The following is a 15,489-nucleotide window of genomic DNA, read 5'->3' as shown; positions in this document are numbered from 1 at the left end:
TTTTGATGCAGATAAATCTACAACATTAAAAAATAGCAGTAATAGTCTTCAAGCTCGAAACTCTTGTAAGTCCATTGATCCTCATTTTAACATAATCATTAGTTGTTTCTAAAAATATCACGTGTTGATATTAAATTGCTGCATAAGTCTTTAAAAAGCTCACTTTGATGTAGATAAGTTCCTAATCTAAAAAAATTACATTAATAGTCTCTAAATTTGAGATTCTCATTAGTCCGTAAGTACCCAATTTAACAACTTTGTTTGTAGTTTTTAAAATTGTCACGCGTCAAAAGTTTATTAATCACATCATAAAAAATTATTTATTTAAGTGTTAATACCATTTTAGACTCTGTATTTTGTAAAAGTTACTGATTTGATTTTCTATTTTGTAAAATGACAATTAGACCTTGTATTTTCCAAATTGGTACAAAATAGTACCATGAACTTATTTTTTAATATAACCAACTTGAAGATGATTCTTAATACGAACAAATGTAAACAATGTATCCAATTTTTTTTTATAATAACTCAATATATACATACTCATATAGTAATTATTCTTAATATGAATAAATAATTTATGATAAGTCATAACAATATATGACTTTAATAATTATTCTTTGTTTCTAAAAAAATTAAAGAAATAATATATGTGTTTTATAAAATTTAAAGGAAATATTATGGAATGAAACAAAAAAAAGTGTCACCTTAAAATAGAGTAAAGAATTAAAAAGGATTTGACAAGTCAATGACCTTCACAATCACACAAGTAGCAAGGGAAGATCCCCATTTGTAATAGCACTCTATGATTCCAAACATTTTTGAACTTTCAATAATTAGGTAACTTTTGTGATTTAAATCTATAAAAAAAATAATTGGGTAACTTGTTACTGTTTTGTCCTTTTTTTGTGTGTATATATAATAAAAATATACATATAAAACTGCATTAAAAAAAGGTAAATGCCATTTTGAATCTTGTGTTTTGCAAAAGTTATAGATTGGACCCTGTGTTTTGTTAAATGACAAAATGGACCTTGTATTTTCTAAAATAGTAAAAATAGGACCCTGAGCTTAATTTTTGACAATTTTTTTTTTAATACAACCAATTTAAAGACAATACTTAATACGAACAGATACAAAAAATGTAAACAGTTTTGTCATAATACTTTTAGATCGGATTATAATTAAACTTTATTTTGACAAAAAATTAGGGTCCTATTTGTACTATTTTAGAAAATGCAGGGTCCATTTTGTTATTTAACAAAACAAAAGATTCAATTGGTAACTTTTGTAAAACAGATGGTCCAAAATGATATTTACCCTTAAAAAAAATGTCTATGAATAAAATTCCCATTATAGTACTACACTATTAACAGCTTTGTTTTTTTCCTTAGGAAATTAATACTCCAAAAATACTCCATTTATTGATTCTTCGACAGCAGAGAGAGCTGTAATGGAGAACCAAGACGACCACAGAAGCGTTCGAGTTTTATGCCCTAAGCTCCTTCTCCATAAGAACCAACCTGGCCTTCAATGGCTGATCGGATCCCCATTCTTCCCTCCCCTCACAATACTATCCACCGTCAAATGCATCCACTTTGATCATCATTCCTCTTCCCCGGATTACAATCAAGAATCAGGTATCTCCATCTCCTTCACTTCCTCAATACTCATGTGGTAATTGAGCGTAAATTTAGTAATTTATTTGAGCAGACGATCTTCGAACCTTGCTGCTGAAAGGATTTGATATCGTTGGAGCTTTGATTGTTAAAAATTCCGATATCGAAACGAATGCTGCCGAGGCTATTGATTCTGCTCGCAAGCTCAGAAAGCTTCTTTATGGCGTTGGAGCATTAGACAAGAAAGAAGTTCTGGGAGTTGTGGCAGATTCAGACACTGGGGAAATTCACTTTTTGACTTCAAATTCGGAAAATTCAATGGGGATTGAACGTGTTGATTCTGTGGTCTATGAGGATTATCCTGAGAAGTATTTTTGGGAGAGAGGTTGCTTGCTAAGCTGTGAACTTCCTATTCAGTTGCCACTCTACTATCCTGTACACAACTCTTCTGGTAAGCTTCATTAAAGTTTTTTCTATTAGTTTTGAGAATTTTATTGAATTTGTGTTTATTTGAACTTTAAATTTCGTAGTTTAGTGCTATATAGCGAGAATGGGATAAAACAGAGGATTCACATGTGAGATTCTTACTGTGTCAGTTATTTCATTGTTGCTAATCGAAAGGCCTGCTACACTTATCTAACTTTTTTCCTATTGGATGCGAATTTATCAAGCTCAAGTTGGATAGTATTTTTCTGTATGATATAAGAACATATATGTGTTTTATATTTATACTACCTTCTTGCAAATGTAACGACTGTATAACGGCCTGAGATCATCATTTGAGTTTGAACTATTTAATTTCTGGAAGAAGAAGAAATGAACAACAAGTTAGAGGTTCTAAGGGCTCTTATTGCTTGAAAATTTTATTATTAATGTTTAGCTGTGAGTGGTTTGGACACAGGGACAAAAGAAAGCCCTTTCAAACTTAGTGGCTCGAGATAAGGATTTGACCCACCTCTATGGATCGTATGAATGCAAAAGGATTGGTGTAGCTAACTTCTCATCAGGAGTCTGGATTTAACACTGCCATAGAATGTTGCTTTTCAATTATGTCCCAGATTATTTTGTTAAGTCTTAGATTTATGCTGTTCTTAACATTTTATCTACTTATGGTCACAATTGCATTTGGGGATAGATCTTGTGAAGAGGCACTTGTTAGAGGTAAAGGATCATGCAGTGCATTAAATATGAGTTATCTTATATGCTCCAGATGTGAAGAAGGTATTCCAGCGTGCAACTGAAGGTGTTATAGCCAAATTAAAAGACCCAAAGATTGCATACATTGTAGAAACAACAGCACAAATTTCCGGTGAAATACCTCAACCTGTCATTCTGCGTGGTGGACAGTTGGACTTTAGTACAGACATCTCAAATTTCAGGGAAGGTGCTCAAGATTCTGATGCAAAGTTGATAACATGTTCGCAGTTCTGTTTGAATAATAAATCTGACTCTTCAGTGTATTCTACTGAGGTAAGAATGTTGGATTATCCTTTGGTGTTTGGATGGTACATTGCTTTCATTTACTTTAAAATGTTTTCTGATGCAAAAATTGATATTAATTTGGTCTTCAACTTTCATTTATAGATTTTTCTGCTTAGAATGCAGATAAAATCCAAGTAAGCATTCTTGTTAACAGCTCAGAAAATACTCCAACAGTAGCTGCACCGCTTGCACAATATGTTCCAGGTATCAATTAGACAATGTCACAATTTCTTTAATTAATACTGAAACTAAAATATTTACTGTAGATCAACTGCTGTTAACTCAGTTTAATGGAAGTTAGTGTGCGTTTCAGCAATTGAAGAAACCAGACTTTTGGTTGTGGAATTTAAGCTTGAAGTGCTCAGTTATGCGGCCAAGGATCTTCCACTTGTGTCTGCAGTTTCGAAGTTAATAGTTCCAGGGTTAATTGATCAATTTAATTCAATGAAAAATACTATTTTGCCCGATCTCCTAGCCAAGCATCCTCAGGTAGGCAAATCTTTTCTCCACCTCAAATTCGTCAAGTATGTGATAGCCATTCTATCTGATAGTAAGAAACACACGTTTGATAATACCATCATTTTACTCCTTTTTCTTTCTGTCTTCCTTGTTTTATTGCCTGTTATATTATGTGGGCAACAAGGTAAGGTGGAAGTAGTTTTAAAATTTGTGGGGCTTTATATTCTACTGAGAACCAGGTTTTGTTCTTTTTCAGTTGCATTCTTACCACTTTAATCCTCCGGGGCTTCTTCATCCAGTAAATGTTATCTATGAACTTAACTATGGTGAGACAGAAATGAAGCAAGGTAAGCCGTGGTAACTTCTTAAGAGTGTTGAAGTTCACCTCTATACACTGATATAAATAATTTATCCTTCCATATTCTCAAACCAAACAGATACTTTGTTCAAACTTCAAAGAGGGTTTGTGTGTGGTGTTTTTCTCCCTTCCAATTATTGAGAAAATTCCAGAAAGGAATCTTGTGCTCATTGGTTGGCCTTGCATCCATCAGCATATTGTGCTGATAGGGGTCCTTGTAAATTTTTTATTTTTTTTTGCACTACAGTTGAAGTTAGGAAAGCCCTACACTTGAGGCTGGGTTTACCTCTTGATCGTCCCCTCCTAAGAGCTGCTAATGCTCTGAACTTTTTTACATCTCATGGTCTAAAGAGTGACTCAATAAAGAAAGGTAACCATTCTTTTAAAGTAGGCAAACATTCATCATAAGGCTTTAAAACATCCTTTATTTTTTCCATTTGAGAAAAATTATTTACATACTTGTGGTGGTATCAGGTTCTACTTTGCTGAAGGATGTACATATTGGAATTCCAAGTAGTGGTGGTAGGTGACAACTTTTAACTTCTTGTACTCTGTTTACACTGTTGTCATGAATGAAATTTTCATTGCATCGTGTTATCCTTATGCAGTTTCAGGAGGCACTTTATCTCTTGTTCAAGGTTCTTACGAATATTACCATTATATGCATGATGGCTTTAATGATTCGGTAATGGAAGTCTCCTTAAAAGTTTGCAGTATCTACATAGTTCTGTCTTAAGAAGTTTAGCATTTTAAAATGCAATTGTTAACAAAATCCTCTATTTGTATTTCCATATTTGGACCCTCAATTATTATTGCCAACTCATATAATTTTCACTTTCTAGGGTTGGGGTTGCGCTTATCGATCTTTACAAACCATCATTTCATGGTTCCGCCTCCAACACTACACATCTACAGAAGTTCCTTCACATAGGTTTATTTCACTAACCCTTATTAAAAGATTGCTTTACAAAGTTTCTGACTTCTCGGCACATTTAGCTATTTGTAAATTTTGATTATATATTTACTTTGTAGGGTATGGATGGGTTTAAACCATTATTTTGATAATAAATTTATAGGATCAAGTTTTTCAGAGACAATGGGATTTTCAATTTCAGTTTTTATTTTCAAGGAAACAAACAAAACCCAGTTGCCGTTTGATCTTAAGAAAACATTTCATCTCCAGGGAAATACAGCAATCACTTGTTGATATTGGTGACAAAGATCCTAATTTTGTCGGGTCACGTGAATGGATAGGTGCCATTGAGCTGAGTTTTGTTTTGGACAAACTGTTGGGTGTAAGTATTCTCAGAGTTTTCCTCTTATTTCTGTCATATATCATTATCATTGCATATTACTATATTGAGAGGGCTGCATATGAAAAAAGGGCTATATTGGCCGATCTTTCTAATTAACTGTATTTCTTAGTGTATTTTCTCCATTTTCCTAGTATTAATTTGCTAAATGTTGTCATCAATAAACGCGCAGCCCTTCACCAAACATTTTTTTTTCTCCCTTCTTGAACAGGTCGGTTGCAAAATCATAAATGTAAGATCTGGAGCTGAGCTACCTGAGAAATGTCGGGAGCTGGCTTTGCACTTTGAGAATCAAGGAACCCCAATTATGATTGGTGAGCAATTTGAGCTTTTCTTGACTATTCTAGACCGGAGAAATAAAAAATTAACGAACTAAAAGAGAACACTCAAACACATGTATGCAGGTGGTGGAGTACTTGCGTATACCCTTCTAGGGGTCGATTACAATGAAGTTAGCGGAGATTGTGCATTTCTTATACTCGATCCTCACTATACGGGCAATGACGAGCGCAAGAAAATCATAAGTGGGGGGTGGTGTGGGTGGAAAAAGGCCGTTGATAGTAAGGGGAAGAATTTCTTCTTACATGATAAGTTTTATAATCTTTTGCTGCCACAAAGGCCTAACATGGTTTGATTTTGAATCTTTGATTAGTCTGTATTAGACCAGTTCAGAATAGAGAAAGTGACTCCTCTTAACTTCAACGTGTTCAAATGTAAAACAGACTTCATTCATTAATTTATTTTTGCAGCAACACCAGGATAAAACTGAATCAAAGATGAAATAAAATAAAAGGTCTTTACTTTTATTTTTAACATGGGTTATTTCTTATATTTTCAAATATGAGAAGTCACATATTTTGACTTTCGATCCATTCTTTTGTTCTTATCAATTTTCCAATCAAAATGATCTTAACTTCTGAATTTCATCACTAATTTTTTAAAGGTCTCCTATAAGGAGATAATATACATTTCCGTTAATCGATATAGTTTTATTGTTTTCTTAATTCAAATACCAGCTTTCTTTACCAAACATAAATTGAGTATTGCTAGTAGTGCCTACAGTGTTTTTAATCATATCTCAAATTATTCATTTTTAGTACTAAATTTAACGTTCTTTTTCATAACAGTAATTTTTTTTTTTTTTTTCAAAGCCACTAAGGCTAGCTTAGTGGTGAGGGAGGGATGGAAAAAAGGGAGAGGTCATGGGTGACCTTGAAGCTATTAAATTATTAAATGATTGTAAAATACCATTACGCTACACTCAAAAAAAAAAAAAAAAAAAAAAAAAAAAAAAAAAAAAAAAAAAGAATTTTTCAATTTGAGAATTTTATTAAGTGTGTGTTTGGAAGTAACTGTATAATTAATATGTAGGGTAATTACTAGGGTGATAATTGCACAGTAATTACAATATATTTTAAAATGCAAGGTGTGTTTGGATATGAGGTGGTAATTACATATGAATTTCTAATATCTTGTTTGGCAAAATAGTTAGTAATTACATGAGAAAATAGTATTTTTTAGTAGCTAATGTTTAATATGGAAAATTTTTAGTAATTACATTCAATTCTCATGGGGGCCATGAAAATTGGAGAGTGTAATTGGAACTCCTCAATTACTTTCAATTACACAGTTAGAGTGTAATTAAATGGTCAGACAAATATGTCAAATTGTGTAATTACTTCTAATTACACACAAATTCAATTATAGCTTTCCAAACACACCCTGAATTTAATGGTAAAATTTACAATCTAGTTTTATTTATTACAGTTAGCTACTTGCATAAAATTGAAGAAAATATTTTTGTTAAAGTTAACTACTCATTTAAAATATTTTAAATCCAAAAATACTCGTAGCCACTAAATTTTGTACATAAATGGTTAATTGCAACAAATAAAATTATTTGCTGCAATTATCACTTTTGTAAATATAAATAATATTCCGTCTTTATTATTCAGTCTGTCTATCTAATCCATTTCCCACACTAATTTACCGCTCTTCTTCTTCGTTATCGAATCTAATCGAATCCACTGACCACTGGTGTCTCCACAGACCCAACAATCTTCTTCTTCTTCAACTTCAACATGTCTACAACTGCTTTATGATATCAACACATAGGCATAGCTCTTCCCAATTCCCTGTTTCATTTTTTCCCCTTAAACAGCCAATTATGGCTCTCACGTATCAACAATCACGATTCCACTTTCCATTACCCTTTATCATCACTCGCAGTCTAAACCATTATTGCCTCAAACCTCACCTCTTTCTCATCTCCAAAACAACTACACTCTTCTCTCTGTTCGCAATTCACTCCCTTCCTCCTCCGCACTCTTCTTCTCCCATTTTCCTCCCGTTTCTCCAAGAAGAAGAAGAAGAACAGGAAGTAGAAGAAGAACAAGTAGTAGAGGAAGAGTTAGACCAAGAAGATGATGACTCGAAAGACCCACTTCGTAGATTTTTCGAGTCTCGAACTTCGACCCAAGACCCTCAACGAGAGGGCAAACTCTCCCTTCAGAAGAACCGTCGCTCTTCATGGCACCTTGCTGCTGATACCGACTTTGTGGACGAAACCGAATCTGGGTCTGCTGTGGAAGAATTGCTTGAAAAGGAAAGTTTGCAAATGGGGTCGGAGAGTTTGTATACCAGTCCATTAGCTGAGAATGTTGTGGGAGAAATTTTGGAAATTGCGAAGACTTTGCCTCAACATTTGACACTTGGGGAAGCTTTGGGTGGTTTTGAGAAAAGGGTTTGTGGGAAAGAGTGTGTGGAGGTGTTGCGGCTGATGGGTCAGGAGAGGTTGTTCATGGCTTGCTTGTATTTCTTTGAATGGATGGGTTTGCAGGAGCCTTCATTGGTGACTTCTCGGGCTTGTTCTGTTTTGTTTCCTTTGCTGGGAAGAGCTGGTATGGGTGATAAGTTAATGGTTTTCTTTAGGAATTTGCCAAAGGAGAAGGAATTCAGGGATGTTCATGTTTATAATGCTGCAATTTCTGGCCTAATGTCTTCTAAAAGGTATGACATTTTATCTTCTTATCTTAATGGTTGCCTCAATTTGGATTATAAGATAAATATAAGTGAAATTGATTATATTAGCCTTGTGAATGGAGCTTTTTCTTGTGAAAGAACTTTAGGGACTCACAAAGGAAGAGTTTTTGTTTCTGTAGACAATGCTTGCATAGTAGGCTGTTACTTGTTGATGTTTGTTATTGAAATTTATGAACTTAATTTTAGGTATAATGATGCATGGAAGGTGTATGAGGAAATGGAAGCCAACAATGTTTGTCCGGATCATGTGACATGTTCGATAATGATTACCATCATGAGAAAAATTGGCCGCAGTGCTAAAGAAGCGTGGGACTTCTTTGATCGAATGAACAGGAAAGGTGTCAAATGGAGTCCAGAAATTTTAGGCGCTCTTGTGAAATCATTCTGTGATGAGGGTCTCAAGAGTGAAGCTCTTATCATCCAAATCGAAATGGCAAAGAAAGGAGTTTTTCCAAATGCCATTGTGTTTAATACCCTAATGGATGCTTTCGCGAAATCTAATCGAGTTGAAGAAGCTGAAGGTCTCTTTGCTGAGATGAAAACAAAAGGGATTAAGCCGACGTCTGCCTCCTTTAACATACTTATGGATGCATATGGTAGACGAATGCAGCCTGATATTGTTGAAAAGCTTTTGGAAGAAATGCAGGAGCTGGGATTGGAACCAAATGCCAAATCTTATACATGTTTGATTAGTGCTTATGCAAGGCAGAAGATGAGTGACATGGCTGCAGATGCCTTTTTAAGGATGAAGAAAGTTGGTATATCTCCAACTTCACATACTTATACAGCCCTTATCCATGCTTATTCAGTCACTGGCTGGCACGAGAAAGCTTATATAGCATTCGAGAATATGCAGAAGGAAAAGTTAAAGCCCTCCATAGAAACTTATACTGCTTTATTGGATGCATTTAGGCGTGCTGGGGATACCGAAACATTGATGAGAATTTGGAAGATGATGATGAAGGAAAAGATCGAGGGGACTCGTGTAACGTTCAATACTCTTGTTGATGGATTCGCAAAAGAGGGTTGCTACATGGAAGCAAGAGATGTGATTTCTGAGTTTGGGAAGATTGGTTTGCAGCCAACGGTGATGACTTATAATATGCTGATGAATGCATATGCAAGAGGAGGACAACACTCAAAGATGCCACAGCTGTTGAAAGAGATGGAAAATCTCAATTTGAAACCAGATTCAGTAACTTATTCAACCATGATCTATGCTTATGTCCGGGTTCGCGATTTCAAGAGAGCGTTTTATTATCATAAGAGCATGGTGAAGAGTGGACAAGTTCCTGATGTCAAGTCTTATGAGAAGCTTAGATCAATTTTGGATGTGAAAGCTGCTAGAAAGAACAAGAAGGATCGAAGCGCCATACTTGGGATAATCAATAGCAAAATGGGCATGGTGCAAGCTAGAAAGAAGGGTAAGAAAGATGAGTTTTGGAAGTACAAGAAAAGGCACGTAAGAACTATAAACTCTACTACTTCTAGTAACAGTGATACATAGTCGAGTTTTTTAATAAGGCTTTTTAATCATTCATCAAAATCTTACAGAACTGTTGTTGTGCTTCACTCTAGTTCTCTAGAATCAAAGCAAGCTAAATTAAGAAGAATGTTAGAAGCTGTTTAGTTAGTAATCTCAGTTGATTAGATTCAACAACTTGTGGCCTGAGAACTGAATGTAGTGCAACCTGTTTGATAATTGTAGATATATATAAGGGATATGATTTTGTCCAACTTTCACGACGACAGCCGTCAGATGAGGGAGTTATTTGATCTGACGGCTGAGATTGATCTAGGGGTAATTAGGGTTAAAAAGTAGAGACACTCATTTAATGTACCCTGAGACCCATCTAATGTACCACAGAATACATTCCGTGAAAGTACATCACGGGACAAAATCGTGTCCCTATGTATATATGAATTGTACTGACCCTTTTCTTGTAGGTAGAAGAACTTTGCAGTTTTCAGATCAATACAATCTAGTAGTTTATGTACTATATGATTGGACTCTTCTAAAGACTATTTCAATCTATGTTTTTGTTCATAATTTTGTTTTAGCTTCTAAGTTATTCTTCTTTGGGCACTTGAAGTGTTATGAAAAGAGATTAGAGTGACCATTGGCTTCATTATCACTTTTATTCCAATGACAACTGATGATTAGTTTGAGTAATAATATTCTATATTATACCCCACGCTCTTAACTTTTTTCTTAATTACTTATTATTGTAGCTTAAGATTTATCCACAAAACCTTATCAACTTATCATTATCTTTATATAAATACATATTAAATACTAGTTCCTATGTGCATAAACAAATATTGTACATTACTTTTAGTTTTATATACTTGTAGTCATTGGCTTGATCTCATCTATTATCATCACACCCTGTTTTCTTCTCTTTTGCAGCTGTTTTTATTTTTCTTTATTATATAATTGAGAATTGATGACTACTTGAATAGTAGAATTAGTCCAGAAAGTGACTCAATCTTATCTTATTACATCAAATCAAATACAATTTCCAATTTTGTAATTATGTTTCGTGATATTAGCACCTAACCTACTACTACTACTACCACTACTCTACTACTACTTTTTTTTAAAAAAATAAAGCGTTTGATATATATGAAAATTAGACCTCTCGGTAATTACATAGGATAGTATCTACATAGGATAGTATCAGGTATTGAGGAAGGTTTTACAAAACTTGAGATGTTCTGGGTAAATATTAGTCACATTATGGGCGGCAAAATTATAACGACGAGAAACAAATTACTCTACTACTACTATTACTACTAGCACACACTATGTAGTAAATACTTACTTTTTGTTGGTAATGTTATTTGTTTGAGTAATGAAATTACAAACAAATAATATAATACATTGGTAAGTTACTTTTGATTGACCCATCTTTTTGTCTATGCCTCCAAACCAAATTTAAATAATATTCTTAATTTTAGTAATAATAATAATAATAATTGAGAAATTAACAGTATGTTTGGTCTGGAATAAGAAAAAATAAAATTGAATAAAAAAGACAAATATTTAATTATATTTATTAATTTGGTTGTAGTTTTAAAAGATTACTTAATATGAATTGTTTGTAATTTTATAACATGTTCTCCTGATATGAATTATTTGTAATTTTATAGCATGTTTACCTAAAAATAACATGAATTATTTATTTAGTAATTCTTATTCATTTAGGTGTCGTTTGGTAACATTTTTGTTTTCTAATTTTTTAATCACAAAATGAAAGTAAAATTTTTGTTTTTAAAAAATTTTGTTTTTGAAAAACAAAAATGCGTTTTGTAACTACTTTTATTTTTCAATTTTAAAAATAGAAAATAAAAGTGTTTTCTGTAAAATTTATTTTTATTTTTATTTTTTGATTTTATTTAAATCGAGTTTAGGTCTGGGGTCAGATTCGGGTTCGAGTCAGAGGCCGAGTTCAACACCAAGACCGTGGGAAGGATTTGAATCTGGATCTAGTCGGAATATAAAATATTGATTAAGAAAAAAAAATTGTTTAAAAAAATACTGAAAGTGACTTTTTTTGTTTTAAAATTTTGATCTTCAATTTAAAAATTAAAAAGTAAAAAGAATTTTATATAATATATTTTTGAAAAATATTTTCACTTTTCTAATTTTAAAAACAAAAAAAACTGATTAAAAAAGTGTTACCAACCACCACCTTAGTAAATAGTAAGCATGATAATATTTGTTCTTTTATCTTTTAAAATACATTATCAAAATCTTAATTTATTTATTTTACAGTAAATTTTTACATTACACCATCCATCAATTTTTCTATTATTTTCTTTGTATTCTACCTTTTAGTATATTTTAAATATATAATAATCACATATACTCATATTCTAATTATTTTGTCAAAAAAAAAATAAATATATATATAATAATAACATATACACACATACCTATACATAAAATATAATTTAAAACAAAAAAAAGCTAATAAAATGAATTTAGAGCAATGAATAGTGCTCTACACATGTAGAGCAATAATATTCATAACTCTAAAAATTTATGTAAAATAAAATATTGTAATATGTCAATTTTGATAAATTTGTATCTTCTATTCTCTATTTTAAAGAAATATAAAGTTTAAAACACTTATTTGGCAGTGTTCTGGCTAAAGTATAGTTAAGGGTAATAAAATGAAATAGAAAAAAAAAAACAATTTTTTATTCTATTCTTTTATTTGGTTTAATATTAGGAGCTGTTGGAAAAGTTTTCATTACAAGAGAGAATAAGAGGATTATAATCAAAATACTCAAAATACAAATAGAAGTATTTCATCAAGATTACAAGAAAGCTAGAGAAGAATAAGAAGAATAATAACACACACAAAGCTTGATCAAGGCTCAAGGACCTTTGTCCTAAAAGTCATTTTGTCCTGGGAGGCGTTTGGTTGGGAGGAATGAAAATATAGGAATAGGAATGGGAATGAGAATAGGAATAGGAATGGAATGGAATAAAATTTAAAATGCATAAAAAAAAAATTGATAAAAAAATAATTATTTTTTTTTTCTTGTTACATTGGAATGGTCATTCCTTCCTTTTTAAAATGGAATAGCCATTCCACCAAAATGGTGGAAAGAGCATTCCATTGGAATGTCATTCCAATACTTTAAAATGCAACCAAACAAAAGAATGGAATGAAAATTGTTTCCTTTCCATTCCATTCCATTTCATTACCTCCAACCAAACACCACCTAAGAAATGCTCTTAAGGATTTATCAAGACTCATATGCTCAGCCTAATGTCTAAGGATGAGCATATTCTCACAAGGTTCTAACCACAACAAATAGTTTCAACTACTTCTCATACAAGTGAACAATATGACATCTATTTATAGAGTTTTCACTCTCATATGACCATGAATGACCACCATAAAGTCCTTGGATGTTACCAATCATAAATTGGGCATTTATGTTATTAATTGGGTGATTTGGAGGAGTTTTGGGCTGTTACAAAGACTCTCAAACCTTCAAAAACGTGTGCAAGTATATGCTAAAAAAACAGTAACTAGTTACTAGTTACTATTTTTTCAGCTTTGGTCAATTCTTCTCTAAAGTGTTCCAAATCATTCCCACTTGATTTTGAACCATTTATACACCTTATAAATGAATAAATCAAGTCTCCAACAACAATATTTTCAATAACTATCATTAATTCACATTCACAAACAATTAGTAACATCTTTTACTAATTTAAGAGTTAAAAAGAGATGAGAGTTACATATTCAAGTGATCATCAATTTAAAGGATTTGCAACTCCTATTTTGTGATTATTGTACACATTTTGTAACTCCATAATGTATGTTACAATTTGACAAAATTAATACTTTGTCACACTTAATTATTTATAACTTAATTATTTAATCTAAATATTATATTATTTTGTAACTCCCTTAGTTTTATAACTACCCTTGAAGAGGGTAATGTTGATAACTTAAAAAAGAGTGAGATTAAATTATTTTCTTCAATTATATTAACTAGGCAATATAGCCGCGATAATTATTTTTAGTGTTATAATAAAAAAAAAAAAATAGCTATTTATTAATATAAAAACTAGTCACTTAAAAATAATTCTAATTAGTAATAATAATAAAATCACATTATTTAATTTCATGTTATGAGTTACTATTATTTAGAGTTATTTATTAAAAATTTTAAAATTTATACTATGTGTTGACCGAGGTTTTCGGCAACCAATAAAATATGAGTATAATAATGAGCTGTACGAAAGCGAGATGAAGACTTTTTACGTGGTTGGGGCGTTAATGAGCCTTAGTCCACGAGCCACTGATATTTATGGATGTCTTTAAGACAGATCTTACACTTGGGAGAATGTTTCTCTCTTTAATACAAGGAATGTTCTTGGTGAGTTTTTTCTCTGTTTGCTCTTAAGCAGCCAAGATTTTTCCGACCCCATTAAATGAGCTTTGAGGGGGTATTTATAGTGTTTTAGTGGGGCAATCCCTAGAATTGTACTTACACATGTGTCTGTAAGTATCCATAAAGTTGGGCATTTCCGATGAATATACCATGGGTGATGCATGGTCAAATCCCTAGGTGCTGTAGGGTTTTTATGGAGAATGTCCTTTTTGTCTTATGATTGACGTGACTCTTCGCAGAGCAGCCGTCGCTAGACTTAAATGGTCATTACTGTAGCGCTGCTGTTTGGGGGATGTGCCGTCAGACTTTATTGCGTGTACAGTCCCAACACGCTTCCTCCCATGCGGCATTAAATGCGACTTGATGTCTCGGGAGAGACCTGACACATCCCGGAGTGCCTTTGAGTTATGCTCGCTTCCGGGAGTACCTTGTACTCCGGGTGTATCTTCCGGGACCCATGCGAATAACGCTCCCTGGTGCCATTTAAAGACTTAGCAGCTCTTCTCAAGTAGTTTGATCCACGTGTCCCTTCCTGACTGGTCCACGTATATTGGGCGATTTTAGGAGCAACATTTACCCCCCAAGCCTTGTTTACTTAGTAAAAATAAACCAAGGCTTGTCCAAGTGTCTCCAGTTGACTCCTCGTTTCCCCAGCTCGAGTCTCGAGCGCGTGGGAGGCACATTAAATGACGTTATTTAATGCGACAATTCATTTGTTCGTAGGAATGTTTCCAGCCGCCTCCTCGGTCTTACGATACGACGTGGGGCGCGTGAAGGTGCGCCTAATAATGGCATTAAATGCAGTGATTCACTTTTGCAGAGGTCGATTCGTTTCACGCCCCCTGATTGATGCGGCGCATTGATGGTGTCAGGCGGATACTCAAACGTTTGCACCGCCTTAATGGCGGATTGATCTGGCCCGTTGATCTGTTGGGAATTCGAATCGTGTGCTTCCCCAACCGTACGATTGGTAGGTGAAGACGCCTGTTCCTCATGCATTTTTGCCTATAAAAGCCACCACCTTTCCTTCATTTCGGTTACTTTCCATTCCTTACCATTTTTGCTTGAATTTCTCAGAGAGAAAATTTCCTCAAAGTAGCACAAACCGTCTTAACACTTGAACATTTTCTGTAATCTTCCAGTGTTCGATTTCGCCAGTGCTTCTCAACTCTCGCTCAACCATACCCAGTACCCCCAGTTCAACAATCATCTGTAAGTTTTTCGCATCTTTAGACACTAGCATGCTTACATTTATTTTGTTTGTTTTCTGGGTTCGTACTCAGAGATTTCTGGA

General features: G+C 33.3%; 2 protein-coding genes across 3 annotated transcripts; both read left to right on the top strand.

Annotated features, from left to right (window-relative positions):
* The first annotated feature begins 1,385 nt into the window (after positions 1-1,385).
* Positions 1,386-6,036, top strand: LOC115710149 (probable Ufm1-specific protease). 2 transcript variants are annotated; one of them, XM_030638483.2, is made up of 13 exons: positions 1,386-1,640; positions 1,714-2,070; positions 2,830-3,089; positions 3,218-3,305; positions 3,403-3,590; positions 3,817-3,907; positions 4,166-4,288; positions 4,393-4,440; positions 4,527-4,603; positions 4,761-4,849; positions 5,102-5,213; positions 5,443-5,545; positions 5,636-6,036. In XM_030638483.2, the coding sequence occupies exons 1-13, from the start codon at positions 1,454-1,456 to the stop codon at positions 5,863-5,865; spliced, it is 1,953 nt and encodes a 650-aa protein (XP_030494343.2). In that variant the 5' UTR covers positions 1,386-1,453; the 3' UTR covers positions 5,866-6,036. The 2 variants fall into 2 exon arrangements, with proteins under 2 accessions (XP_030494343.2, XP_030494344.2); XM_030638484.2 differs by having other exon boundaries at positions 1,387-1,640; positions 3,415-3,590.
* Positions 6,037-7,098: 1,062 nt separating this feature from the next.
* Positions 7,099-10,273, top strand: LOC115709918 (pentatricopeptide repeat-containing protein At5g50280, chloroplastic). The gene is made up of 2 exons (XM_030638176.2): positions 7,099-8,240; positions 8,460-10,273. Exons 1-2 carry the CDS (start codon positions 7,330-7,332, stop codon positions 9,778-9,780), a joined length of 2,232 nt encoding a protein of 743 aa, XP_030494036.2. The 5' UTR covers positions 7,099-7,329; the 3' UTR covers positions 9,781-10,273.
* Positions 10,274-15,489: the final 5,216 nt, after the last annotated feature.

The sequence above is a fragment of the Cannabis sativa genome, chromosome 3, assembly GCF_029168945.1.
Source record: "Cannabis sativa cultivar Pink pepper isolate KNU-18-1 chromosome 3, ASM2916894v1, whole genome shotgun sequence".
Taxonomy (NCBI): Eukaryota; Viridiplantae; Streptophyta; class Magnoliopsida; order Rosales; family Cannabaceae; genus Cannabis; species Cannabis sativa.
The sequence above is the reverse complement of the archived record's forward strand: the minus strand, read 5'-3'. Positions and strand labels throughout refer to the sequence as shown.